Here is a 27,023-nt window from a genome sequence, read left to right as displayed (position 1 = left end):
GAGAGTGCTTTGGTAAAATATAAAAATTATAAATAAATATTTCCATCGTCAGAGTGGAATTTGTAAAACAAGTTTCTAAGTTTGCTGTCAACTTACTAAAATTATATTAACTATTTCGAAAAGTGGTCTGAAAGCTTTTCAAGAACTCAAGTTAATTATTGATATATGACAAACACTGTTAACCAAATTGTCACCTGGTACAATATATCGATGGCCGAAGAGCGAAACCTCCTATCTGGAAAATGCACTTTTTTGAGAAAACTACATAATACACTGTTTTTGGACTATATTACGGTATGTTTGTATGGTTATTACAGTATTGTTAACATATAATATAGTAATATAGTCCAAAAACAGTGTATTATGTATTGGGTGTCCTTAACAAATAACATTCTGCAAGGAAACAACAGGTTTTTTTTAGTTTTCTCAAAAAAAGTGCATTTTTCAGATAGGAGGTTTTGCTCTTCGGCCATCGATATACAGTATTATCCTTTGTTCTCAATGATCTGAAATGATCCATAAGATAGAAAATAAGGGAAAAGAACCAATGGAAACGTCACTCTTTGGTTGAACACATACAACCTGTGACAAGGACGGGCCACAAAGGTTTTAAAGTAAAACTGAGTAAAGCCTGAAACATCAACTGTTCCTCTGTCACTGTTTAGAGTATGTTAACAAACTTTATTAGGGCTGCAACTAATGATTATTTTCATCGAATAATCTGTTGATTTCCTCGATTAATAATTTCGTGTATAAAATGTCAGAATAACTCCCGTTATAATGTCTGTGACATCTTCAAATGTCTTGTTTTGTTTGATCAATAGTCAAAAAATATTCAGATATTCAGTTTATTATCCTTTATGACACATAAAAGCTTAAAATCCTCACATTTGAGAAGTTGGAACCACCAAGTCTTTTGGCATTTATGCTTATGTCCAGTAATGGTAATGTGATATGAGAGAACAGTTCATGAATCTATAATAATAACTTTAAAAAATGTCATATTTGGTCAAATGTTTTGGTATGTTTTCTTGTTATTCCTTTGCGTCAAAGTCTCTTTTCTGTCTGCAGCTCTTTGACCATGTTGCAGAGTGCCTGGGTGACTTTATGGAGAAGCAAAAAATCAAGGACAAAAAGCTTCCTGTAGGATTTACCTTCTCCTTTCCCTGTGCCCAAACCAAACTGGATGAGGTAAACTGTGCCACAATTCATTTCTCAGACTACAACAGATATGTGACATGAAATTACATTAAGATGGCCAAAAAGTTATGGCAAGGCATTTTTACCTGCTCAGAAATGTTGTTTTCATAATTTTAGATGCTTAATATACTCTTAAGACATGTCAGATAAAATTCTTTCAACACTTTAAGTGTACTGTAATTGTCAAGACTGCCTCTAAATACGTTTCTAAAACAAGTAGGTGGTTGGAAAACTTGAATACAGTGTAATTATTGTCACAGTATCTTTTGGACAAAATGTTCCTAAATGTGTTTGGAGACCAAACTGTGTTTGGAATAGCAATGGACAGACCCTTCAGTGTTGCCAAAACTGTCTTAACTGTAATTTAAAGCTCAGTCTTATAAAACCACTTGTTTTATAGGCAGTCTTAGTGACATGGACAAAGAAGTTTAAAGCCAGTGGAGTAGAAGGGATGGATGTTGTGAAGCTCCTGAACAAGGCCATCAAGAAACGAGGGGTGAGTTTACAAGTTTAGTTCAAACTTAACAGCGTTCGACTGGTGGCTTTTATTTTTGATTTTCTCTTTGAGTTTAACATGATTATCTCATTTTTTTCAGGACTATGAGGCAGACATCATGGCGGTGGTGAATGACACCGTTGGTACCATGATGACTTGTGGTTTTGATGATCAGCGCTGTGAAGTGGGTATCATCATAGGTAAAGACACAGATTGGATTTTTTTTTATTAATCTTGGGCGGGGCAAACAAACAAAGAGGATTATACAATTTCACTGTGGTCTGCTGCAGCATCTACTGCAGGAGGAAATGACTGCACTTAATCTTTCATCAGAGTTGTGTCATTTGGGCAAAAATCATAGTCAGTCAACACATTTATCCAAAGCTCCATTCAGCACCATGAGCACAGTTTGACATGTGGGGGCGCCAAAGTTATTACAATCCTAACCTTGGCATCATTAGGATGATGCACTCTGCATATTGAGCTCTGCAGAGCAAAAAAAGGCCTTGCACCACAGGAGTCATGCAGCTCTGCATCCTTTCAGGAACGGGGACGAATGCCTCCTACATGGAGGAATTGCGTCACATCGACGTGGTGGAAGGAGACGAGGGCCGGATGTGTGTCAACACTGAGTGGGGTGCCTTCGGGGATGACGGCTCCCTCGAAGACATCCGCACAGAGTTCGACCGCGAGATCGACAGGGGCTCCATCAACCCAGGGAAGCAGCTGTAAGATATTTTGAACCTTTATTTATTCAGGCAGGAGTTTTACTAAACAAGCACAGTCTTTCTGAGAAATGCCCCCTTTTGGAAAATCCTGGGAGATACTGTAGCTACAGATTAATGACTGCCCTTTTCAAAAACTGATTTTACTTCTCCAACCTATGAGACACCCCTGGCCAACATTGGTTCAAAATGGTGAAAGATACATTCAGCGTAAAATAAGGCTAAACATACAACTGCTGTAATCTTAACATTAAAAAAGCCACCACTCAATAAGCGTCGTCCATTTTTGGAGGACAAAACAAAGAGCTGAAACCAAACTTTTAAAGGATGTGGCTTCTGTGATACATATATTCTGAATTAACCTCTTTCCTAAATGTAAGTGAGTGCACAGTACAGTTGATATGCATCAGTCCTGTTTTTAATTATGTAGCCACCTCAGTAGAGGCATTTTATCTCCTACAACAAAGCAGTGAACTTGATTTCCTAGGGATCCTGTCCCTGTTTGTCATGCATGCATCAGGAGCATATTCTTGAAGTTTTTGGCCTAAAGTGCAGCCATAATGTTCCTCCTAGAAATAGTAAAAGGGGGTATAGGCTTTCCAAAACCGCATCCTATCAAGCAACCGAAGCACGTCAATTCTACTGGAGATCTCTTTGAAAAGATGATGGAATGACTAATGCTGAGTGTGTACACATGACGCCTCATCTGTAATTATCTCTCTGCTCTCAGGTTTGAAAAGATGGTCAGTGGGATGTACATGGGAGAGCTGGTGCGACTCATCCTGGTCAAGATGGCCAAAGAAGGTCTGCTGTTTGAGGGACGGATAACCCCTGAGCTCCTTACGAAAGGGAAGATTGAGACGAAACACGTTTCTGCCATTGAAAAGTGAGTGAGGGGGGGGCGTGACTCGTAGTGTAGTCATTTGATCAGAAAACCATTGTTGCAAAGAATTTCTATAAACATGAAAACAAAAACTTTAGTATTTTACACTATTCGATGAGGTTTTAAAGGTATGGGTGACTGTTTTACATGGACATGAATAAGGTTTTTAATACTGGCAAACACTTCTGATTTCAGGACTAAGGAAGGGCTGAAGAAATGTATGGAAATCCTGACGAGGCTCGGGGTGGAGCCTTCAGATGAAGACTGTGTGGCTGTGCAGCATGTGTGCACCATTGTATCCTTCCGCTCGGCAAATCTAATTGCTTCCACACTGGGTGGCATCCTCTCTCGCCTAAAGGAAAACAAAGGAGTTGCACGCCTCCGCACCACCGTGGGTATCGACGGGTCTCTCTACAAGATGCACCCTCAGTGAGTTTTGACAAAGAGTAACTTCAAGCAATACTTAAAACTGAAAGTTGTGATGAAGTTTATGGAAATTTGCCTTCTTGTTTGCCTAGACTTTCTCCCCCAAAAAGACCATCAAAACCAGAATGAGATGATGAATAGGGAACTTGGGGATAGCAAAGCAAACTCCAGTTAAAATAAAGCCTATAAACAAAATCCTCAGAGGAATATAGAGGATGTACACCAGACATTCCTTTTAGTTGTGGGAAGATTTCAGACACCCATAAAATAATCTTTAAAAAAAACCCAAAACAACACAGACATAAATTCCATCCCATTCTCTGCTTTTGGTTTGGGGTTGAAGTTTCTTCATAAAATACTCTTTTCAAGCGGTGATTTGATCGTAGGAAAGGCTCATACCATTTAACACCATCTCAAATACTTTACAGTATCTTCTATACGTCCACTTCTAAAGAGGATTCGGTGTTCTGATCTCCTATAAAGAACATTTTGGGTATCGTTATACAGATCAGGCCTCTTTCATGACAATATTTTCTTCTCTCTGAACAGATATGCCCGCCGTCTACACAAGACCGTGCGTCGCTTGGTCCCGGACTCGGACGTCCGCTTCCTGCTGTCTGAGAGCGGGAGCGGCAAAGGCGCGGCCATGGTGACGGCGGTGGCGTACCGTTTGACGGAGCAGGCGCGACAGATCCAGCAGACTTTGGCGGAGTTCCGGCTGAGCAAAGCGCAGCTGTTAGAAGTGAAGAAACGGATGAGGGTGGAGATCGAAAGAGGCCTCAAGAAGGACAGCCACAAGGAAGCCTCAGTCAAAATGTTGCCCACCTTTGTCCGAAGTACACCGGATGGATCAGGTGACAAAGAATTTGTTTCCTCTTGTAATTTATTTATTATTAACTAATAATTTATAATTTATTTACAGCCATCATTTATTTTATATATAATACTTATTTTCAATGATGAATTCTTTTTAGTTTTTCAGCTGATATGTCAGCTGTGTGTCTATACAACATAAATATAACATAACCCTTAAGGGAAACAAGAGAGGCACTATATCAAACAACAAAGGCAGCATTTTAATAATTAATCGGAAGAAGTAGAGGCAAATAGCCCAATCAGTCACACTCGGCCGGGGATGTGTGAGGAATAAGTCACCACATAAGTGCAAGCAGCCCTACTTATCAGACATCAGGATGAAGTTACGTTGATAATCTCCAGCTGGACGTTTGGACGCTAATTTTCCATCAGAGAGTTTTCATCCACCAACCATTTTATTAGGGGAAACCTTGGAAACGCTAACAGTATATTTGTGCTCACATCACCAGGTCAGCCAATAATATTTTAAATCAACAAAGAGGTGAAACAACTCAAACTAAATCCTCTTCTTTGCTGTAGTTAATGGAGAACTGCACTGTTATGGACAGAGAAGTTCAGTTGAGTCTCCCCGGTTTGTACTTCAATAGACAACAGTTTGTCTACATGGCATTTTTCCAAACTTGTAGCCATAAATCAGGTTCTTTCACTTTATTTTAAAAAGATCAGCAGGCATCACCATGTTAAATGTTATCACATTAAACTTATCTAATATTGGCAGTTAAGAGATTAATGTCACATGCAACAAGATGTTCAGACAAGTACATTAAGATTTTGGTAGCTTACATTTTTTCCAGGGATTCTCTGTGTATGGCAGTAAAAGTTGAAATCATGACATTATGAATCACTGTGAATCTAAGTCAAAGTAGACCTCCATGCTTTTTAAATTGTATTATTTAAGTGTCAGGGAAAAAAATAAAATCAATACAATGGTAGAAAACGTATTTAGGAGTGAGATATTTAGTTCTGTTGGCTAACAAGGCCTCTCTTGTAATGCAGAGAATGGAGATTTCCTCGCTCTGGACCTTGGAGGGACAAACTTCCGCGTGCTTCTGGTAAAGATCCGTAGCGGGAAGAGGCGATCAGTGGAGATGCATAACAAAATCTACGCCATTCCCATAGAAGTCATGCAGGGCACAGGAGAAGAGGTAACAACCCTCAGTTTTGTTTCTTTGTTGTCCTTGAGGATTTTATGCTTATTTAGAAATATCTTTTGCTTGAAATGCTGCTTACTTGTATTACTAGCTTACTAACAGTACTAGTATTACTAGACTGGTAATAGATTTATTCCTGAACTTTTTCTGTTTCTAATATAGATTTACTTCTATCTATCAGTATTACAGTCAAAACAAACATTTGGCAGATCTGTCCTTCCAAACCTTTTTAAACCTACAATGGTTTGATCGCTCTGGCGGCAATCCAACAGATATTTTTGACTCACCATAGATGGTAAAGCTATGTCAAACCTTCTCATATCTCCCCACTAAAAACATGTCTCTTCCCAGCTCTTTGACCACATCGTGCACTGCATCTCCGACTTCCTGGACTACATGGGAATGAAAAGTGCTCGTCTGCCGCTGGGTTTCACCTTCTCCTTCCCCTGCCATCAGACCAGCCTGGACGCAGTATGTTCTCTAGCAATTATCTCAAAAACATAGCAAAAATTCGACGTTTATTTTTATCTGACTAAAATAAGACCAGACCTGGGTTCCTACCACCTGAAGGCGGAGCTTAGCAAAATGACTCTTATTTTTATCTGCATATTTTGTCTCAGCAGCTTCCACATTTCAGTAGTTGTTGCTTCAGGGTGTTCCTGCAGGTCTCTGTCCAGTATCATCTTGTGTTGCAGCTGACTGTAACATTACCTACTGTAGGCTGTAATATTCTCTCCTCCTGGAGCGTTTGCTTTGGAAAGACGTTTTTTGGCATCTAACATCATGTCAAACATATTCCCTCTTTATTTCTGTCACAGTACAACGCTGCTCTGATGACACGTTGTTGGCAGCTGGATTCATATTCTCTAATCGTTTCGGGTCTTCTAATACGACTACTGACACTGCTACGTTTGTTTGATGATCGCAGACAGCAGTACTTGAATCTCAGCAGTGTGAATTCCTCTTGCTACTATCTTGTAACATTTTGTGGATGAAACTTCCCAACAAACAGAGAGGAACATGGTTTTAGAAGCGTTTGCTATGCTAATGATCAGATCTTCTAACGAACAGATGACATTCATCAGGCTGAAATGAGTGATTTACCTTCATACATTTTAAGGTTGTTAAGTTGAGTTTGGTGAATCCGACTTTGTACGAGCAAACCTCACAGAAAAAAGACAGATTTTGGATAAGAATACGAAAATGTTCTTGCATGAGGTCCAACGTCTACATCTATATTTTTCTTTCATGTGCAGGGTATCAATGGTTCCCATCTAGAAAGAAGGCCGCTCCAACTCATTAGACGGTTATAAAATGTTGTTCCATCCAGACACAGTGTTTGTTAGATGTCGTCTTACAAATTGTCATGTGATCCTCAGGGAATCCTCGTAACCTGGACCAAAGGCTTCAAAGCCACAGACTGTGAGGGTGAAGATGTGGTGGAGCTTCTTCGTGACGCAATCAAGAGGAAAGAGGTACAGACAGGAAATACATCCGATGCAGTCACGTTATTAGCTGCTACTACAACTCCAGCAACACAGATAACACGTACACCATAGTTAGCTTGTCTGTTGCTTTTAACACATTACGCTACATGTGACAATAGTGAAAATAGTATATATTTTGTCGGATTTTTTAAGGTAAGAATGTCATGATAAATAACTTAAACTTTTAAATAATTAAATCAAAGCTTTACATTACATTAATGATGCATAATTATAATATTAGGTTAAGATTTGTCAACAATCTATACTATTAATATCTTCCATATTCCCCTTGTTTAGTTTCAGCTTCTAACTGCTGTTTATCTTTGAAAATGTAGGTTTTGTTTGTCATTTGTTGTCATATGGCAAACAAAAATTGAAAAAAAAGTGTTTTTGGACCAACTGCCCCTGCAGTTTGGGCTCAATTTGACTGCTCAGTTTCTTATCTCTTGTTTAAATTCTCTTATATCAAACTTCAGACTGACAGATCTCTTTAATACCTTACAAATGTCACTCACTGCTGTTCAACCAGCTTCTTCAACAATGTTATTGCTGTGATTTTTAGACCTAAAGGCCTTTGCCATGAAGCATTTGTTTTGTCTTCCCATTGCATATTCCTACTGTACAAAACTGCTGCTTAATTCTGAAAAAGTACACAAATAAAAACGTTTTCTGCACAGAAGAAGAATATAGAGATACTAACTTAAAACAGACCACCTTCTAAAATACACGAGGATATTATACTTGTCAACCACATCACATGACCACATTAAGTGCTAATCCTGGCCTACTGACACCTTTGGACTTAAGTGCAATTTTGCAGTTTCAGCATAAAGACACTTTTCACCGCCCCCCTACTCTGTTAACCTGCAGCTGGACAACACTTATTATCCACCAGCAGCACATACAGCAGAGCCAGCAAGTCGCTCTTTACAATGAAACACATTTCAATATTGATTGTTGTGCAACATTTCTCTACTCAGAAAGTTTTAATTATTCATATGTCATCACTTTTGAGGTTCTTACATTCAATTTCACCCTTTTAGATGGAGGAACCAGTGAGTATTAAGTGACTGTAAATCATTAACTGACATATAAAAACCAATGCCGGACTGGTGCAGTGTGTGCTTATTGTTGTAAGAGCATGTCATAACGCCTTGGGAAACCGATTTCAGACTGTTGTGGAGAGGTGTGCCCATCTGTGCCTGCAGTGTGGGGTCTTATTGAAACTCTGAATTACTACGGCGATGACGAGGATGACTCTTGACTCTGTATTTTGTGTGTTTGGCAGAGCTCCTGATATTTGCAGCTCTTTGAAACAGCCTGTGTATTTTACTGTATAGCCTGTGTAGGAATGTGAGTGAACTACATTGTGCTCAGTGTGGGGTTGTGAAAAAGTTGCCAGGCCTGATATTAATCCTGCTGTCAACACAGCAATTTATTGACAATGGTTTGATGTAAAAATGTGGACATTAATGATGTGTGAAAACCTGGAATCATGAGTAATTATTGCGTATTATAATAATTTTGGTAAGGATTTAGTTTGGGTAATCATCATTACAGAGAAAGAGAAACAACTATCTAGCGTTACCTTTCTAAAAAAACAAATAGTGACATGATTTAAACTGTTTGGTAATAAGATTATTTCAATCAAATTGACCTCTAACAAACTAAATCTACTCTGTGCATTGATTTACTGGATTGTAACACAACGCATGATTCTTGAATTGTGAGATAAAACAGTGACAGTGTAAATATGTCCGTTTGTCGTATTGCTGCCTGAGATAAAATGTTCTTTGTATTTATTTTCATAGGAGTTTGAGCTGGATGTGGTTGCCATTGTTAATGACACAGTGGGAACCATGATGACCTGCGCATATGAGGAACCCACCTGTGAGGTGGGGCTGATCGCAGGTGAGTTCGACATCACTTCTTTTAAAACATCTTGTAGATATTTAATCCCCTAATTTGTTATGAAAAGTTTAAAGAAAGGTAATCGCTGAGGTTCCTCTTGAGATGTTTGAGCTGTGGTATTGTCTCCTCTCAGGGACGGGCAGTAACGCCTGTTATATGGAAGAGTTGCAGAACATTGAGATAGTGGACGGAAACGAGGGTCGCATGTGTGTCAATATGGAGTGGGGGGCATTCGGAGACAACGGATGCCTGGATGACATCAGGACGAAGTACGACCAGGCAGTGGACGAGAACTCGCTCAACGAAGGAAAACAAAGGTATTTGAAAGCAATCATTTGTAGCATCATCTGGTTATTACTGAGAAAACTGTAATTTCTTCAATGGGTGTTTTGTCATCTTAGTGCTAAATAAGGTTTATCTCTCTCTTACACGTCTCAGATATGAGAAGATGTGCAGCGGCATGTACCTGGGAGAGATCGTCAGGCAGATTTTGATTGATCTGACCAAGCGTGGATTCCTCTTCCGGGGACAAATCTCAGAGACGCTGAAGACCAGGGGCATCTTTGAGACAAAGTTCCTGTCGCAGATAGAGAGGTGAGTCAATACTTTCACATTTGCCACATCAAAATCAGTTTTATTTACAGAATCAGACACAGTAGCGTTGTGACTGTTACAACCCATCATATTTATCAAAAATTCACCCTGAGATGTCATCCTGCTCCGAAAAAAAATCTCATGCAACTCTCGGTGGTGTAACTTAAATATCTATAATTCCATTAGATAAACAGTTAATTTCAGTAGATTTTAATGCAACTAAAACTAAGCTGAATGACAGAAAAATGTTCTATGTTATGACTTCAGCCACAAAAAGCCACCAGCTTGTACCCACATTCAACAATCACATACAGAGCTCAGTTCGTTTCGGTATATGGAGCTGCATATTACATTCTAAGCAAGGTGGAGAGGTGTACTATGGGAAATGTAGGAAATTAAGTGAAACAAAATAGTTGATGCAGGTTTAGGGAAAGTGGATACACTGATAGCAGTAAATTTCAACACTTAAATTACAACAGCTGCTACTGTACTGAAGACTACACAAATACCCAAGAGGTGTTATCTTCCATACAGTATTCAAGTGTTTGTCAAAGCAGATGTGATGTTTACTGCGATGGATTATCTAAGTAGATCAAACAGTGAACAGGTGCAGGTTGATTTTCATACTGCAGTGAAATTAATGCAAACTGGTGGCTTCCTGCACGATAGGAAAAAGCTAATTAAAAAACTTGAAACACCAGACATAGCTGGCTGTACTGTAAAATATAGGATATGTATTGGTTTAAATGGCTAAGAGGAGCAGAGGATAATGTAAGCACATGCTTCAGCAGCAGTACTCACAGAAAAGTAACATCTAGTGGGATAACACCTAAGACTGAGGAGGAGGAGGAGGGGGATGCAATGTGACGACTTGAGTTTATACACTGTTTAAGCCTACCTTAGCCTCTGGGAACAGCTGTGAGGTATCCGGTGACTCTCCTGCTGTTGGCTGACCTCTGACACGCTCTCACCCCCCCCCCCCCCCTCTTCCCGCTCCACAGCGATCGTCTGGCGCTGCTGCAGGTCAGGGGGATCCTGCAGCAGCTGGGGCTCGACAGCACCTGTGATGACAGTATTATCGTCAAGGAGGTGTGCGGTACGGTGTCCCGCCGCGCGGCTCAGATCTGCGGAGCCGGGATGGCTGCTGTGGTGGACAAGATCCGTGAGAACAGGAGACTGGACCACCTGGACGTCACCGTGGGCGTGGACGGCACGCTCTACAAGCTGCACCCACAGTAAGACACGGGATAAGAACATAATAGAGGGCGTGTTCGGGGTGGAGAGAGGTTCATTCATTCTAAAACACAACAGTATATATTGAGTTTCATCAGGCTGTAAAGGTTGTAATTATTTATTTTTTTCTGGTATCAACCATTTTGGAAGAGTAGTGATGTGACTCAAGTAGAGGGGAACTCACTTTTGAAGTATTGTAGCTCATGTTTTCACACTGAAACATCACGTCAGCCTGTGTAAAGGGAGTTGCTAAAATATCAGGACACTGCTATTCAAGAGTGACTCTTCTTCTATGGTTTTTAATTGTATAACTAGTGAAAAGATGGCAAAAAAGGAAAATGTATGCAAAAATGCCCAACATTTGATGGTTTGGGCTTGTTAAATACCTAAATATCTTTGGGTGTCGGACTGTTGGTCAGACAAAATAAGAAATCTAATTTCACTGTTTCAATCATTTTACAAACTAAAGGATTAAGTGGAAAATAATCGTTATATGCATCACAACAGATAACTTATATTTTGTCAGAAGATGTTAGAAGCAGTGGTAGGCACTAAAGTCTATCAAATATGATTGTCTCTCCGGCAGCCTGTGTCGACAGAGACACTCCATAACTCAGGAACACACAGACGAGCTGTGTCATCATAATTGCGGTCAATTTTTTTTGTACACTGTATTTCTCTGCTCCCACACACTGTCAGCACTTATTTATTCAGTAGCTATGTTTCGGTCGAGCACCTTTAGTCAGACATTTCACACAGAAAAATGATAGCAAGCCTGCGTACGGTATATTTACACACACACACACACACACACACACACACACACACACACACACAGAATAATCAGCCAATCGTAGGGAGCAAGTAATCAACAGTCTTGTGAGTCTGGGAGAAGGTGGAGAAACAGTTGTGAAACATTTTATTATCTGGAATGGTGGTTACTGCCCACTGATAGTAGGTTTTTTTACTTTAAGGGGGAAGGTGGGGAAACATATACTGTACATACATACAAAGGTTTTCTGTCATTTGCTGTGTGACATACCTGACAAAGGTTGCTTAACCAAAACATAGCTACTGTCTACATGTGTTGACAGTGAGCTTTTCTTCTTTATCTTCTACAAACCAGTCTGTACACAGGTGTGCAAAGACCATTTTTTTCCCTGCAGTGTATTTCTCCAATGTTCTTTTTTGGTGCTTAGTGGCATCAATCTTTGAATTTTTTTTTGGCAGCCGCCGTATTTCAGCAACCACAAGACGCCATAACATATTTCAGCAGGATGCCAAGAAGAGTTTTTTTTCTCAGCTATCCAGATAATTTTGTAATTCTTCATGAGACACTAACTGTCTTGCTCTACCCGGATGTTCATCCTAGTTGTAAAGCTTGACTGACAGCTGACAGCATTTGTTTTTTGCACTAGCAAGCATTTCTCCTGACCACGGTTTCCTGTCGCTCTCCTCCTCCCACAGCTTCTCTCGGATCTTCCAGCAGACGGTGAAGGAACTCGCCCCCAAATGTGAAGTCAACTTCCTGCTATCGGAGGACGGCAGCGGCAAGGGAGCCGCTCTCATCACCGCCGTGGGCTGCCGCCAAAGGGAGCTGGACGCGCAGCAGCACTGAGAAGCACCGCCCACCACTCTGTCCTGGAGAAACTACCTGCTGCTCTGCCGTGACCTTCACCCACCGCACAGCCCGACTCCATCTCTCCCCCCCCACCCCTTCTTGGCAGCCGTGACTCCACCTCTGCCCCACCTGGCCCCCCCAACAGCCAGAGAGACATGCTGCATGCATAGGGAATTAAAACTGAATATCTAAATATTTATTTATACTGCACCAGAAGGTTTATTATTTCCATGTTTGTACATTTTCCTCAATAGCTTGTCAATAATCTGATAAATTGAAACTCCTTAGGCGTGCAATATTTGTGTATTGCTAATTTTATTTTTATATGGAGGCAAATATATAATTGTATTTATATAGCTGAGGCCACTTTGAATCCCAGAGGTCATTAGGATTTTTTGCACCATAGACACAAGATAATGTCTGCACTTTTTATATGAGAGTTACAACAGCAGCATGTAACTTCTAAATGAAGGACGTCCTTCTCACCGAATGATGAAACTCATTTTTACAAGCTCCGCTGGTTCAGAAAAAAACCAGGTCCAAAAGGGCTCGCTGCAAAGGGTTGAATGCAAGAGTCACGGCTGTTAAAAATCATCCTCATTATATGTGCAACATGCTCACACGATGTGCTAAGCTACTAACCCCCCTTTTTTTTTTTTTGTGTAACTGTCAATGTAACTCACATATTAAAGTATTCCAGCAGCGCACCATGCCATTTATTCCTCAAGAGCTGAGAAGGTAGAGAAAAAAAAAAAAAGGCCCAGCGGAAGTGTTATAGCGTATCCTGTTGCTATTTGTGAACTACTATACTTTCGGTGTTGTGATGAATCCCACTTCTACTCATTGTATGTGCAAAGAATAAATGTTTATTGGGCCCCCGAGAAAAGAGTGGATACTATGAGCGCTTTTGTGTGTATTTTGTGAGTGTGTCCTACTGTAATGACCTGTAGCTTTCAATGTCCAAAGCTCTGTGGAGACTGCATGCCTTACATTAAGACAGAGGAGAGTGCTGGATCTTTTTTTTTTTTTTTTTTTTTTTTTTTTACACATCACTATAGATTTGTGATCGACACAGTGAAAAAGTGAATTCATTAAATTATATTTTGTTGTGGAGTAAATCCTGGTGTCTGTTTCTTAAAAATTTATCGAGCAGCAGCAGCAGAGGCATCCCTGAACTTTTAATACCAGACGGGGGAACCTGATAATGGGGCGGACACACGTGGGGCCGGTTATCTGATACAAGGAAGAGAGTAATTAGCTTCTCTCATGAAGCTTAGTTGATATGTGGGTGTGTATTGCGGCTCAGCATTTATACCGATACGGGGCTACACATCTGACGGCAAGCGCCTGTATTTGTTTAAAGGTGGAGTAGTAGTTCAGACAGACATTTTTAATGTTAATACAAACTATTTACTTTGGTTTTTAATGGAATTCAACAGCCTGTCTCCTTAAGAAATGTTTATTTTAAAGGGAAACCATGAAGGGTTATTGTCCTTTAATAAATAGCAACATTTTCGAATACATATACACTCAGAAAGCACTTTATTAGGAACACCTGTGAAATCTAATGCAATCCAAATCAGCTTATACTGATTTTATCATTATGTTGTAAAGGGTTTCTTATGTTTTGCCCCCTTCATGTATGTTAATGGGATGGACTAAATAGTAGGAACACCACAACCACCCACTACGACCTCAATAATAAACATAAAGTAGAATTATCACATTTCTGACAATGTCAACAAAAGCTGAAAATGTATAAGCTTCATAAAAGTCAAATTTATGGCAGAGCTGTTGTATTGGATTGCATTAGTGTGTACAGGTGGTCTTGATATGAAATTATATTCATCTAATAACTTGACAATATGACCTATGCTGCTTTTGGTTAATATGCAAATCAGGAAAAAAATATATGATTTAGAAATAAGCTTAATGACAACTTAACAACAGAGTCGTCGCCTGCAGAAGCAGAATTTTTTCAGCCCTGGGTTTTGTCACGCTTCAGCAGCCTCAGGTGTTGTGCTGGGAGACAATTTATAATGCTCATTTGCATAATTTCTCTGCTTTTGAATAGTGCAAATTCAAAGAGTTAGTCTTGGTGCCGTTTGCTGACGTCATGCAAAATTGCCTAATACGGCTGTAACATTATCGTTCATCTGCTACAAAGCAAATTTGTTCTGTCCTCCTGTACACCGTGTACTGTGCGACGTGGAGAGAAATATTTAAGGAAGGAAATATATTGTTCCTTTAATTTGATGATTGATTATTTACTGGTTTAATCTTTAAATTATCAGAGAATAGTGAAAAATGGCCATCACGGTGTTTTTATGGCAACTCATCACTCATCATCTTGGAAAGGGGCTGTAAATCTTACTCTAATCCAATGTCACTACTTTACTTAAACATTTACTTATTTACTTTTACTTATTTACGTCAACTGTCCTTTGTCTGTGCAGTACTACGTCATACTCACTTCAAGCCTTCATCCTTGAGAGTACAAGCTGATCCAGGAATCTGGCTGTGCTCAGGTCACCAGACCTGCTGCCACTGTAACTGAAGTTTATGCACCCGGAACAAGGCTACAGCACACAGAGGATAATTAAAGTAAACGCTCTTTTGGCCTTTAGATACACATGCATACACCCTGTGAGTGAGCTGCACATTTAAATACCTGTCAACTTCTGCTAACATGTAAATCTGTCATGATAAATGTCATAATGCGTTATAATGAAGATGTGTCTTTGTCCTTTATACAGTGTTTTTCATGTATTTTACCTCTTTTATGATGCTGACAATGCCCAACTTCTCCATGACATGAGGAACATACACATTTTAATCAAATGTATAGATTAGAGTTTAAACAATAGTCTTTGTGTTCGTCTGTGTCATCTTTTTTTTTTTTTTTTTTGGTAGTCTGTTTCCTCAAGTGTGTGTGTGGGTGTGCTCAGATGTGTTTGCATGCATTTGGATGCATTCATGTCTAATGACCCTGCTGTGTGTTTTATATAGGCTTGTGTGCAGGTATTTGTTCTACTTTTTTTTGAAGGGTGTGAGCTTGTGTGCAATAATTTGTGAGAAGTACTGCAGGCATATGAACATTTGTGGATTTATTTATTTATTTATTTTTTAAAGCAGGAGGAACTCTACATCCCTGTATGTGCCTGGTGTCTGTATATGTGTGTGTGTGTGTGTATGTGTGTGAGTCTGTCTGTGTGTGTTTGTGTGCATGTGTTTGTTTCCAGCTCTCACCAGGTTGGGTGCGTTATACTGAGGGCTTCCTGCTGCATCCATCTGCCCGAAACTAACAAGCGCCGAACTGTCACTGCACATTGCAGGTATGTAGTCACGATTAAACAACAAGCAAAGACGCTATAGCTGTAAACTACTTCGGTGTAACGTTATAACACGCTCTGTGTGGAAAAGGGTGGTAGCCCGTTAGCTGGCAAGCTAACTTTACTAGTTGTGTCTTTGGAAATTTGCACCCAGCTAGCTCGTAATCTAGCTAGGTTAGCATTGTATTGGAGCGTGGGGGCGAGCTCCAAAAGCTGCTTTTGTGTTACGTGAGGCACGTCGCCAGTTGCCATCGGATGTTAAACAATTGACGTTTGTTTTTTAATCGATGGCGATGCTTAGTCTGCATGTATGAATCTGTGCATTTCGTGCAGATTTCCCGAACGGGAGTTGAGTGGCTAATGTCAACAGCTAACGCTAGCTAACGTTAGCTTGTTACCGTTAACCTGCTTGTTGCTGGAGCTAAACGGCTGGTCAGTAGTTAACCTGTTTACTGTAACTGACAGTTAAAGATACATTTTTAGTTAACGAGGTGTTTTGATTTTTCAGCGTCTATTACCTCACTCTCCGTGCGTCTGTTTAGCACAACTAACAGTCATATTATCTTTGGTGTTGCGTTACCGGCCACCTACTGTGCAAATAAACGGACCTGAGGAGCTGCCGGACTCGCGCAGGGCACGTGCTGCTGTCATTTGTCCAAAACAGGTGTTCCAGATGATGCGCGCGATTCATTTGATGTTTAATTAACGTCAGCAGTTGCTGAGCTGTCAGTCACCTTCAGCTAAAGCTTCGTTATTTGGCTTGAAAATGTAACAAATCAGTGTAAAAATGTAAACAAGGGCAGCATTTAGTGAATATTTTCGATTATTGATTAATCTGTTTGTTATTTATTTGAGTGAACGATGAACTGTTTGTCTGTTAAGTACGAGAAAATAGTGAAAATGCCCGTCACAATTGTTCAGATTCCGAGGTGACGTCTTCTAATGTCTTGTTTTGTCTGACCAAGAAGTCCAAAGCATGAATGTGGAAAATATCCATTACAAACCAGAGAAAAGAAGGAAAGCGTCAGATTAGGAAAGATGGACCCAACAAAATGACATAAAGGATTGATTGATTATCAGAATTGTTGCCAGTTCTTTTCTGTTGATCGACTAATCCTTTCAGTTTTGCAGAAAATAGTTTGAAATGCCTGCAGTTTCCAGAAGTCTTTTTCCGTCTGACCAACAGTCAAAGATATTCAGTTTACAGCGATACAAAACAGAAAATCTTCATATCTGAGAAACTGGAACCAGGGAATGTTTGACATTTTTGATAAACAACTTAAAGGATCAATCATCAGCATTTTAGATTTTGAATTTCCTGTTGATTGACTCATAGTTTTATTAAGTAAGCCTTCAGCACTAATGTAAACATTTAATACAACTGCATTTCATGTTTAATCACTTTAATTATGATTTATTTCAACAGACTTTTAACAGAGTCAGTGAAGCCGGTGGAGACGACCTCTTGACGTCCATCCCTCTCAGGAGAACAAAGGCAGCTCCTCAAACACTTGAACTACAGCAGAGCAGCAGTTTCAGCTTCCATCAGACTCATGACTGTTTGAGGGGACACGGCCCCACCGTGGCCCATGCACTGTACCCGTTTCCCTCCCTGTCCTCCTTATCCCTCAAGCTGACGCAAAACCCCAGACACCTACCCCCCCTCCCCCACCCCCACTCCCACCCCGTCCCCAGCGACTCACCGCCTCCCGCCATGGCGTCCGGCACAGAGACCGTGCACTACATCCACCTTCACAACTCCAGCCAGTCGGTTCTGGAAGCCCTGCGCACGCAGCGGCGTGAGGGCCTCTTCTGCGACGTGACCGTGCGGATACATGACGCCTCACTGCGCGCCCACGCCTGCGTGCTGGCGGCCGGCAGCCCCTTCTTTCAGGACAAGCTGTTACTGGGTCACTCTGAAATCTCTGTGCCGCCGCTGGTGCCCGCCGAAACCGTGAAGCAGCTCGTGGATTTCATGTACAGTGGCTCACTGGTGGTGCTTCAATCACAGGCCCTCTGCATCCTCACCGCCGCCAGCATCCTGCAGATCAAGACGGTCATTGACGAGTGCACCCAGATCATCTCTCAGAGGAAGGCGGCAGCGGGGGCGGCGAGTGCAGCTGCGGCAGCGGCAGCGGCAGCAGCAGCGGGAGGAGGGATGCTCGGAGGGGTTCTCCCTAAACAAGAAGAGCGCGGCGGAGGGAAAGGGAGGGAGAGCGGTGGCAGTGCGAGCTGTTCTGGTGGTGCAAGTGGGGGTGGGGGTTACCCAAACTTCTCTAACTTCATGGCTGACTGTGGAGCCAGTAACATGGGTGGGGGGTTGGGGGCCAGCGTTAGCGTCAGTGAGAGCAGCCCAATGGAGCAAGCCAACACCGTGAGTCTGATGGTGCTGGGCGACATGGGCCCCGGCTCCATGTGCGGCGGTGATGGGCTCGGCTCTGGGGCCGGCACAATCCTCATGAAGCAGAGCTCCAGCTGTACTCAGGACGTCAGGTACAAGCTCCGAGACCTGTTGGGGCATACGGCCAACGGAGCCAGCACTAGTAGCACAGGGAACCTCTCAGCGGGCTGCAGCTCCGGTGTGGGCAGTGTGGACAGCATTGGCAGGGACAGCCTCCGCGGCAACACAACTGACCTCTCTGATGACCTGGTGGGGATGGACAGGTACAGCGAGGAGGAGGACTTGGACGGCAGAGAGCGGGGAAGAGATGGAGACCGAGACAGGGGGGCGGGCCACAGCCGCAAGCAGAGACAGCCGCTAAGACTCCAGGTAGGGGGATAAGGGGAAGGGTTGCCATGGTTACAGCTTTCAGGCATGCAGAGCTGCAACGGTTTGCTTTCCTTTCTTTTTCTGCTTTTCCCTCTTCTCACACTGCATTGGCGTATATTGCTGAGATGTTTCTGCACTTTGCACAATTGAAGAGAAGCTCTCGTCTTAACTTCATCAATAATTGCCTTGTTGACATTCTATGGACTTCTGCATATTTACTGTAGGTCATTAAACTTATCAGCACCTGCTTAAAAGGGCTGTCGCTGCTCTGTTCTTCTTATAGACTCTATCTGCTGCCTTTTAGCACCTGCCGCTGCTCTGCTTGACTGTTAAAAGCATAATTGCTATACTCCTTAAAAACTGAACCTTCTTTCCCTCTGCTGTAGGTGCTGGGAGGAGAGGGAGTGGTGGTGAAAGATGAAGGGGTCCAGGACACAGATGGGACTGTCTACGCCTTGGAAGACGGGAGAAGAGATGGAGAGCAGGAGGGCTCCCAGGAATCCATGGCAGGATTTGGACAGGTGGGTTTAACTGAGAGGTGAGCTGCAGTCATTGGAGCCAATGAAAATGCAAAATAAGAGATGATGAAGAGATGTAAAGATCTCCCTTTTATCATTGTAATAATTCATCAACCACTGCTTGCAGGAAGACAAAACTGAAAGTACAAAAGGTCTTTCAGATTAGAAATGTTCAGCCTTGATATCAAGGTAATAACTTAGTGGAAAACAGCTCATTCTGCTTTAGAGCAAAACTTTGAGAATTATCTTTTTTTTTTCCTCTATGAATTTATGCTCAGCATTTCTGTCACAACTCCTGAAGTAAGTGGAGATAAAAACATGGTGGAGCGGATTTATGCCGCAGCCTGCTGTACCCTGCAGACTACACAAGGAACATCTGCCACACAGTCAAAAGGATTCAGCCTTGGCTGTCAGTTTTCTCAAAAGTGGTGCATAGGAAGTCATCATTAGAAATGGAAAAAAACGCTCTATGTAGGAGGTTAAAACATTATGTTTTTCATGCAAAGTGAAGCGTGTGATCATCAATTTACCCTAACACTTCTTGGAATAATCAATTTTGCTGTTTTTGAGCAGTTTTGCTTTTTATTTCAAATGACATGTTGAGAAACTGTTTCTTACTTACACGTCTCAGCACAGACTATATGAAAGTCAACTTCTTTTGACCAGTGTTGTACGTTGTTAAATGTTAGATGTGTAACACGGTTATGGCAAAAGTGGAACGTCGGATGATTTTTCGATTAATTTTGTGCCTTTTTTACTAATATTTTAATCTTTTCACTCTCCAGATTGGATTCTCTTACTTGTTTAGATTTTTTTTTAAAAATATACAACATACAATACAGTGTATATCTTTAATATGAGTCTTGGCAGTAGCACAGCATGTCCCTATATATGCAAACTTAGTTGATAAAACTGTGTGCTTTCTAAACCTGGTGACGTCTGACAGGAGTGATTACCAGACTAATTATCACTGTGATGAGTGACCAGACATTATTTGTTTTATTCAAAAAATCATTTTGGACTGGCGATACGATGAAATATAGTGTGAGACAATGGATAATTGTTAGCTGGTGAGGTTATTATCTCTTTAATACATCTGTTCGTATTACTCCATAGGATATGTTATCTGGGTACATGTTAATCCAAGGTGTGATTGAAGGTGTAACTGCAATCGTAATATGATCAGATTGGACAGTTTAATCAGGAGAGACTAATTGAATGATTTTATATGATATATACTGTAGTGAGCTCAATCTGAACAATAGGAGAGATGTATGAGGACTCTTTGGTGATTAGACCACATTGTCATCATTTTATGGGGTTATGAGGCAAACAGGAATACCCCCCCCCCCCTCCCAAAGGAGTCCACACACTGGTGGTGGTGAAGGAGTGAAGAACAGCCTAGCTGAAGTGTTCTGGAGCAGGATTCCTGATGAGCTCACCGGAAGGACCTGTTAGACGAGTTCTTATGAAAATGAAGGTGGAGAGCTGGAGGTTGGTCGCATTGATTGGACACTGAAATGACAGTTGACAGCAGCAGAGAAAGGAATTGGAAAAGTCTGGCAAAAGTTGAGCCAGGTTCGACTTTTTTTCCCAGACGACCCTCTGTGTGTTTTTTTTGCCTCTGAATTGCAACTGAATGACCGGGCCACGTTTATGTCATATCGGACTTAGTGTAATTACGAGTTTCTGACTTATAAATATCATTCACATCAACATCCAAGTCATAATTACAACTGGGAAACTGGGATTTTTCTGAAAGCTCAGATATATCCAACTTGGCACTTTACCAAAGTGCCTGAAAACCAAGTAAACATGGACGCCTAACGTCAGCCAAAGGCTGTCATTTCATCTAATTAAACCAACATTTTATGGATTTTTGTCAATGCACAGTAGTTTAAACCCTCATACAACCAACTGAGTTATCATACAACCTTCTGGAGTTGTCAGATGACGTGAAGTCCTTAACATGGGAATCTTTCCAACCCTTCCCATCCATCGGACATTACATGAAAGTGGCATAATGTCGGTCTCAGCGCAGCCTTACAGTACATCAATAAGTTTAGCTTAGTTCTTGAGGCTACCGCCAAAGCAGCCAATGGAAGCCTTCAACTGTGTCCGTCACTATGGACGTCATTAAAGTCCTTCCATGACCTGCCATGTTGGTGACATCAGGTCTTCCAGCTCCACCTGCCTAAGTCGTTTATTGAGATCTGTGGTCTGTTCCATAAAAGTGAATATCTGTGATCAGAAAAAAAACACAATGTAAGCCCAGTCTTAATATCAAAGCAATCTCTGTCTGTCTGTCTCTCTTTGCTTTACTGAAAGCTCTAGTGTTGCTGCTCTAATCTCCCAGTATGAAGAGGTTTAAAGACTGTCAAACCAGCACGTCGCCACAGTGATTCTGACGCTGGATCTCAGCGCTGCGATCGTGTCCGTCTAGTAAAATACTTTGAAGCGGCTCTCTGCTTTGTGTTGTCGGTCTCACTGTGTCGGTTGGCTGTGTTTCATCAGAGGGCGGATGTTTAAAGATTTAGTGTGTTGAAGGTTGGCTATCGAACGGCTGGTGCAAGTTGCACTTTAAATCGAATTCGCCCGTTACCAGCGCCCGCTATCATCGATCAAGGGTGGATGCCAAAGCGGCAGAATCAGGCTTTTGATTCTGAATGCATTTTTAGAATGAAGGTCTACCACAGACAGTACATGTATAGGCTGTATGTAGCCTGTGTGTGTCTGTGGCACTGTGAGAGAGAGAGAGAGAGAGATAAAGAGAGAGTTCAGGGTGGGGGCAGTAAGCCTATCAATAAAGGCCTAATAGACAAAGGAAAATATGAATCAGCAAAGTTTTTAAATAATAGGCCCATATATTTTCTTTTCACATAATTATTGCCTCCTAAAATACAACCATTATCATCACTTCTGCTGTGTTCTGCTGCAACTTGCATTGTTTCTATATTTGTGTTTTTTTTCTGCTTCTGCAGTGCTTTTGTGTATTTGATTGTTTTCCCACTTTTCAGCATTTTTTTTTTCTAAATGCTGCATGTGTTTTCTTCATTTGCTTATGTTTGCATGTGATGTAGTAGTACGTTGAGCTTTCACCATAGAAAGAGGCTTTATTATCTCCCCAGCCATACATCAAAACCCTGCTTTCGATTGCGCTGCTACTGCTGACAGTAATATAGCTTGAGTGGTCAGACGGCACCGTGCGAGTTGATCTTTCCAACAATCTTCTAGGTTGTAAATGTAAATAATGAGGGATTCGGTCAGTCTATGTCTGTACATGGAGGGAGATTTTATTACAGCAGCACGAAAAACTTCAGCTCCTGTGTTTGACATGTGTTAGGTGCACTCACAGGAGGAGTCAGAGCACAGACGAAGGATCTAACACCTGTATGGAGGTGCATGTCAAGTAGGGTCTTCATATACGTCTCTGAACTTGAGACCTGAACTAAAGCCAAAACAGGAGTACCATCAAAGCCGTGTGTATGTGTATGTGTATGTATGTCCGTCTGGATCTTTAATTATGACTGTGTGTGTGTGTGTGTGTGTGTCTTTCAGGATTTCTATGATGAGCAAGGGGTGTTTTCAGAGAGTTTCTGGCCCCAGAGCGAGCCTCCTCAGGCCATGGCTTTTAACCCCAGAGGACGGGTCAACAAGCCTATGACTCCGCCCCCAACCACACAGTCCATCAACAACCAGGTCAGTGCTCCCACATCCTTATCATGTCACACTCACTGACCACTCATGATCTGCAATGCAGTTAGAACCAAATTTTGCAGCAAACTGTGAGAGTTAAAAGTGATTGTCGGAGCTGGAAAACAAACATATTGTTGACACCAGCTGCATTTTGAAGTAACGCATTTTAAAAGGTCGATGGAAACAGTAAAATTTGAATAAACTTCCCCAATTTTGCAAAAACAAGTTTTTACGCTCGCTCGAGGTGGTTCCGGAGGAGAAAGAGTTAATGCGCAGAATGGGAGATGGAAACACCTTTATCAAATAAGTTCTAAGACGTAGGGAACATTTAACTCGCATGACTGATCAGCTGTTTCCGCTTTCGGCATCTTCCCGGATATTCCCATAAAGCGTGAAAACATGGCTGCAACTAATACTAACTGACATGAAAGAACAATTACAACTTAACTAATTGAAACAAATTCATGAAGCCCTTTGTCCATTTTTCTGACCGGTGACCAGTTTTGTGTCCAGTTTGCAACCTCTACTTCTTCTACTCTGTTTATTACAGCCGTGCATAACATAGCCTATATAAAGATGTCTGATTTTATCACCAGGAACTTGTGTAACATAACTTGTGATGGACATTTTTCACAGTTTCCTGACATTTTATATGTATAAGAGGGAATCAGTTAACCCCCCAAAAAATAATTGTTAGCTGCAGCCATAATGTGCTTAAATGTAGCTTCAAGTTAACTACAGTTTTCAAAGATACTCCTGTACCTTCAACAAGGAAGTTGACGCTGCCCACAAGTGAATGAATGAATGAATTATATGAATGGTTTTCCTGCAGGACCTGTTAGATTCACTGCATCTAAAAAAGACACGGATATGGCAATCAAATCTGTCGCTGAAAGCTTTCTAAAAGACGATTCTTTTTTAGCATAGACGTCTGGTTCTTCCTGCTGGTTTGATGATGAGGTGATTGGCAGAAAGAGTTTAAGGCAATGCAACAAAAAAAAAAAAAAACACTCAACTTAGCATAATGAAACAAAGATAACACAGAACACCAAACAAAGGCTTCAGTGTTAGTGTGATGAACTGCTCTTTTCAAGGCACTTCCTACACATTTTGATTGACAGGTTGACTTTGAAAGTGAAAATGCAAATAAGGACCTGCATTTGCATTTGAAGTTTTGTTGAGTAGATGATAAAAAACCATGTGGAAAGGTAACTCCACAACTGCAAATTAATTTGATTTGTCAACTTTGAACTTCAATAAAATAGAAATTAAACTTAAAAGTGATTTATAATTTACTTTGTGCCATAGATAAGTTGATTAAAATGCTAATTATATATATATATATATATATATATATATTGCATGTTTCATACACATTAATGCTTCACGAGAGATGAAAAATACAGATTAAAAAATACTGTAAACATGAAAAAAGAGATATAAAAGATATGACACATAAAGGAGACATTTAAAAACTAGTAGAAATAAACTGTACATAACAGTGCAGTGAATATTAGCAGTAATACACAGCAAAAAAGACAGTGTGCATACCTACTTGAAAATGTCAACTAATTCTGCATCAGAATTAATTATGAAGCACTTTTCCCCAACGACACATGAACAAAACAAAACCACACGGCACAAAAACACCACCGTTCTCATTTAAACACATACTGCACATAAGAATAGAATACAAGAACCAAACGTCAGGCGCTTTTTTATTCTAATAATGTCCAGATTATTAATCCGAAGCTGACGGTCGATGTCGTTTCCCTCCTCAGCTTCTTTTCCAGTACCCAGTGAGCCAGTCGCAGCCAGCTCCGTTCTACGTGGGCGGGCCCATGGGTGGGATTGACAGCATGGCGGGGACTGAGCCCAGTCAGCAGGCTCCGCCCCCGGCACCGATGACCCCGGCCCCGCCTCCCTCCACCTCATCCTGCTCTGCAGGCCCCTCCCCTTCCTCCCAGGGATCCGAGACCTCGTTTGACTGCACGCACTGTGGCAAATCTTTACGTTCCAGGAAGAACTACAGCAAGCACATGTTCATCCACTCCGGTGAGACACAGCTTTCTTCTATCATCTATCATTTCTTCACTTAGTGCTCCTCTAATTATATATAACCCTACGGCGTCTGTAGGCTTTTGGGATAAACCCACATTTACTGTATGGTTCAGTCTCAACGCTCTCTTTGTTTCCAGCAGCAGGCATCTGTTTTTAGTGAAAATGCTCTGAGAAGGAGATAGTAAGAAGGTAGAAACAGTAGACAGATAAAGTTATCTACTAGGTGGTGAAGAAAGTGGAACATTTAGCTGCTAAATAGCTAAATTCTTCTCAGGAGTCGGTGGAGACCAAACCGGAGCTAAAAGCAAAGTGAATATTGCACATAAATTCATCAGTAGGCAAAGACATGACTCCAAATACTGTTGCACTGCGTCTACTGGATGTGTCTATAGCAAAGCTCTTTGCTGTCATGTCATAAAGTGATAATGTGTCAGAGCTATGTGTCCATCAGGGTGTTGTGGAGTTCTGCCGCCTCCTAGTGGCTAGAAATTGATTGTGGAGTTTAAAGACACTCATATTATTTTTCTTCAATCACAATTTACATATGCTTAATTTAATTAAAACAGATTAAAACAACAGACCCTGGAGCCCAGTGGACAACAGCTGCCAACAACACATCAGCTTTAATGTGTCAGTGTTGTTGAACTTTAAGCTTCTTGAGTAGATCGTGACACATTTCATGGTGTTGTTGGAATATTTTTAACTATGAGACATCAACCAGCTGCTGTCATTCAGTGTTGATAGTGTAGAGATTCATGTTTTGAATATACCTGCCTAAAAAACTGCAACACTTCTTTTTACACTTTTCATTTGATTGCTGAGTCAGTGAGGAGTTGAGTGCTGCTAGATTTGAATGTTTTAGTATCCTGTGATGGTCTCAATGCTGTTTCAGAAGATGCATTTCTGCCCTGCTTAGATTTTTAATTGAATGGAAATGTTGATCACTATTAACAGCAGACATTGCTTGCCTCATTAAACCTAAACCACTCTGATTATACTGGAAAAGGATTCAGAAGCACTGATTCTGTTGCTCTTTGTCTGTCTGTGTGTGTCTGTGTGACCGGTCTGGCCCTCCAGGTCAGAAACCTCACCAGTGCTCCATCTGCTGGCGCTCCTTCTCCCTGCGTGACTACCTCCTCAAACACATGGTGGTGCACACTGGCGTCAGGGCCTTCCAGTGCTCCATGTGCGGCAAGCGTTTCACCCAGAAAAGCTCGCTCAACGTGCACATGCGCACCCACCGTGCCGAGCGCACCTTCCAGTGCAATGTGTGCCACAGGGCCTTCACCCACCGCACCTTGCTGGAGCGCCACGCCCTGCAGCACGCTCACCACGCACCCCAAGGCCAGGGGCGTGGCGCCGACATGACCTCACCTACCAAGCACAGCCCTCCAGCTCTGGGAGGGCCCTCAGGTATGGCTGGCGCGGCTGGCATGGTCGGCAGCATGGCCAACATGCCCAGCCACGGAGCTTCCTCCACCTAGAGAGAGAAGGGGAGGGAACGGGGGAGAGGGGGAGGTGAGTTAGCCCATTCCTTGAACCAACACTTATTTGGTCCTAACAGCCTTGTTGATCCTTTGTTCAGGTGGGAACAGCACTTACAGGTTCCCCTTGTTTTAGCTTAGCGTCACTTTCAATCGGGGTTCCTACACAGGTCTGGAAGGCCTTTTTGAAGTTGAAGAATTATGTAAATTTAGAAGGTTTTTTTTGGAATTGCACAAAAGTCCTGGATACGTTTGTAAAAATATATTGTTCCCTCCCCAATAACCCATCTTATATGCAGTAGTTGTCCTGTGTTGTTACATTTGCTGCTGTGAGGACTAATCATAAGCTGTAGAACATCGCTAACAATCATACACAGTGTTTGAACAGCCATTCAGAAAACAGCCAAAAAGTTAATTTTCTTGAGGAAAAAAAAAAATCTTGAATTTTGAAATGGACCATGTGTAGGAACCCTGTTTCAAAGACACCAGAGAGTCACCAAAGAGGTTAGGAATACAGAGCGGGTTTGGGAGTGGGGAATTGAAGGGTGTCTAGGTGGAG

The 27,023-nt window shown here is 41.6% G+C and overlaps 2 protein-coding genes and 1 long non-coding RNA gene across 5 annotated transcripts in view; 2 read left to right on the top strand and 1 right to left on the bottom strand.

Annotated features, from left to right (window-relative positions):
- The window catches only part of LOC122972885 (hexokinase-1-like), a 24,444-nt gene extending 11,098 nt beyond the window's left edge, over positions 1 to 13,346 (top strand). Inside the window, exons 4-19 of one of the 2 annotated variants that reach the window (XM_044340285.1) lie at positions 1,072 to 1,191; positions 1,601 to 1,696; positions 1,797 to 1,896; positions 2,241 to 2,424; positions 3,152 to 3,307; positions 3,500 to 3,733; positions 4,280 to 4,584; positions 5,603 to 5,751; positions 6,109 to 6,228; positions 7,137 to 7,232; positions 8,288 to 8,299; positions 9,056 to 9,155; positions 9,289 to 9,472; positions 9,594 to 9,749; positions 10,751 to 10,984; positions 12,450 to 13,346. In XM_044340285.1, the coding sequence (XP_044196220.1) occupies positions 1,072 to 1,191; positions 1,601 to 1,696; positions 1,797 to 1,896; positions 2,241 to 2,424; positions 3,152 to 3,307; positions 3,500 to 3,733; positions 4,280 to 4,584; positions 5,603 to 5,751; positions 6,109 to 6,228; positions 7,137 to 7,232; positions 8,288 to 8,299; positions 9,056 to 9,155; positions 9,289 to 9,472; positions 9,594 to 9,749; positions 10,751 to 10,984; positions 12,450 to 12,600 (2,397 nt within the window). In that variant the 3' untranslated portion in view covers positions 12,601 to 13,346. The remainder of the gene's footprint in view (positions 1 to 1,071; positions 1,192 to 1,600; positions 1,697 to 1,796; positions 1,897 to 2,240; positions 2,425 to 3,151; positions 3,308 to 3,499; positions 3,734 to 4,279; positions 4,585 to 5,602; positions 5,752 to 6,108; positions 6,229 to 7,136; positions 7,233 to 8,287; positions 8,300 to 9,055; positions 9,156 to 9,288; positions 9,473 to 9,593; positions 9,750 to 10,750; positions 10,985 to 12,449) is intronic. The other variant, XM_044340290.1, reaches the window with a different exon arrangement.
- Positions 2,338 to 17,336, bottom strand: LOC122973483. 2 transcript variants are annotated; one of them, XR_006400035.1, is made up of 5 exons: positions 16,544 to 17,336; positions 15,077 to 15,182; positions 10,648 to 10,810; positions 9,622 to 9,732; positions 2,338 to 2,422 (listed from the first exon to the last, which is right to left on the bottom strand). It is a non-coding gene; the product is annotated as an uncharacterized LOC122973483 (long non-coding RNA). The 2 variants fall into 2 exon arrangements; XR_006400030.1 differs by lacking the exon at positions 16,544 to 17,336 and adding an exon at positions 15,853 to 15,941.
- On the top strand, positions 15,850 to 27,023 carry zbtb45 (zinc finger and BTB domain containing 45). Its single transcript, XM_044340373.1, has 6 exons — positions 15,850 to 15,938; positions 17,362 to 18,705; positions 19,092 to 19,226; positions 22,782 to 22,922; positions 24,701 to 24,974; positions 26,058 to 27,023. The coding sequence occupies exons 2-6, from the start codon at positions 17,650 to 17,652 to the stop codon at positions 26,462 to 26,464; spliced, it is 2,013 nt and encodes a 670-aa protein (XP_044196308.1). The 5' UTR covers positions 15,850 to 15,938; positions 17,362 to 17,649; the 3' UTR covers positions 26,465 to 27,023.

The sequence above is a fragment of the Thunnus albacares genome, chromosome 3 (assembly GCF_914725855.1).
Source record: "Thunnus albacares chromosome 3, fThuAlb1.1, whole genome shotgun sequence".
Lineage (NCBI taxonomy): Eukaryota > Metazoa > Chordata > Actinopteri > Scombriformes > Scombridae > Thunnus > Thunnus albacares.
This window is presented reverse-complemented; position numbering and strand designations above follow the sequence as displayed.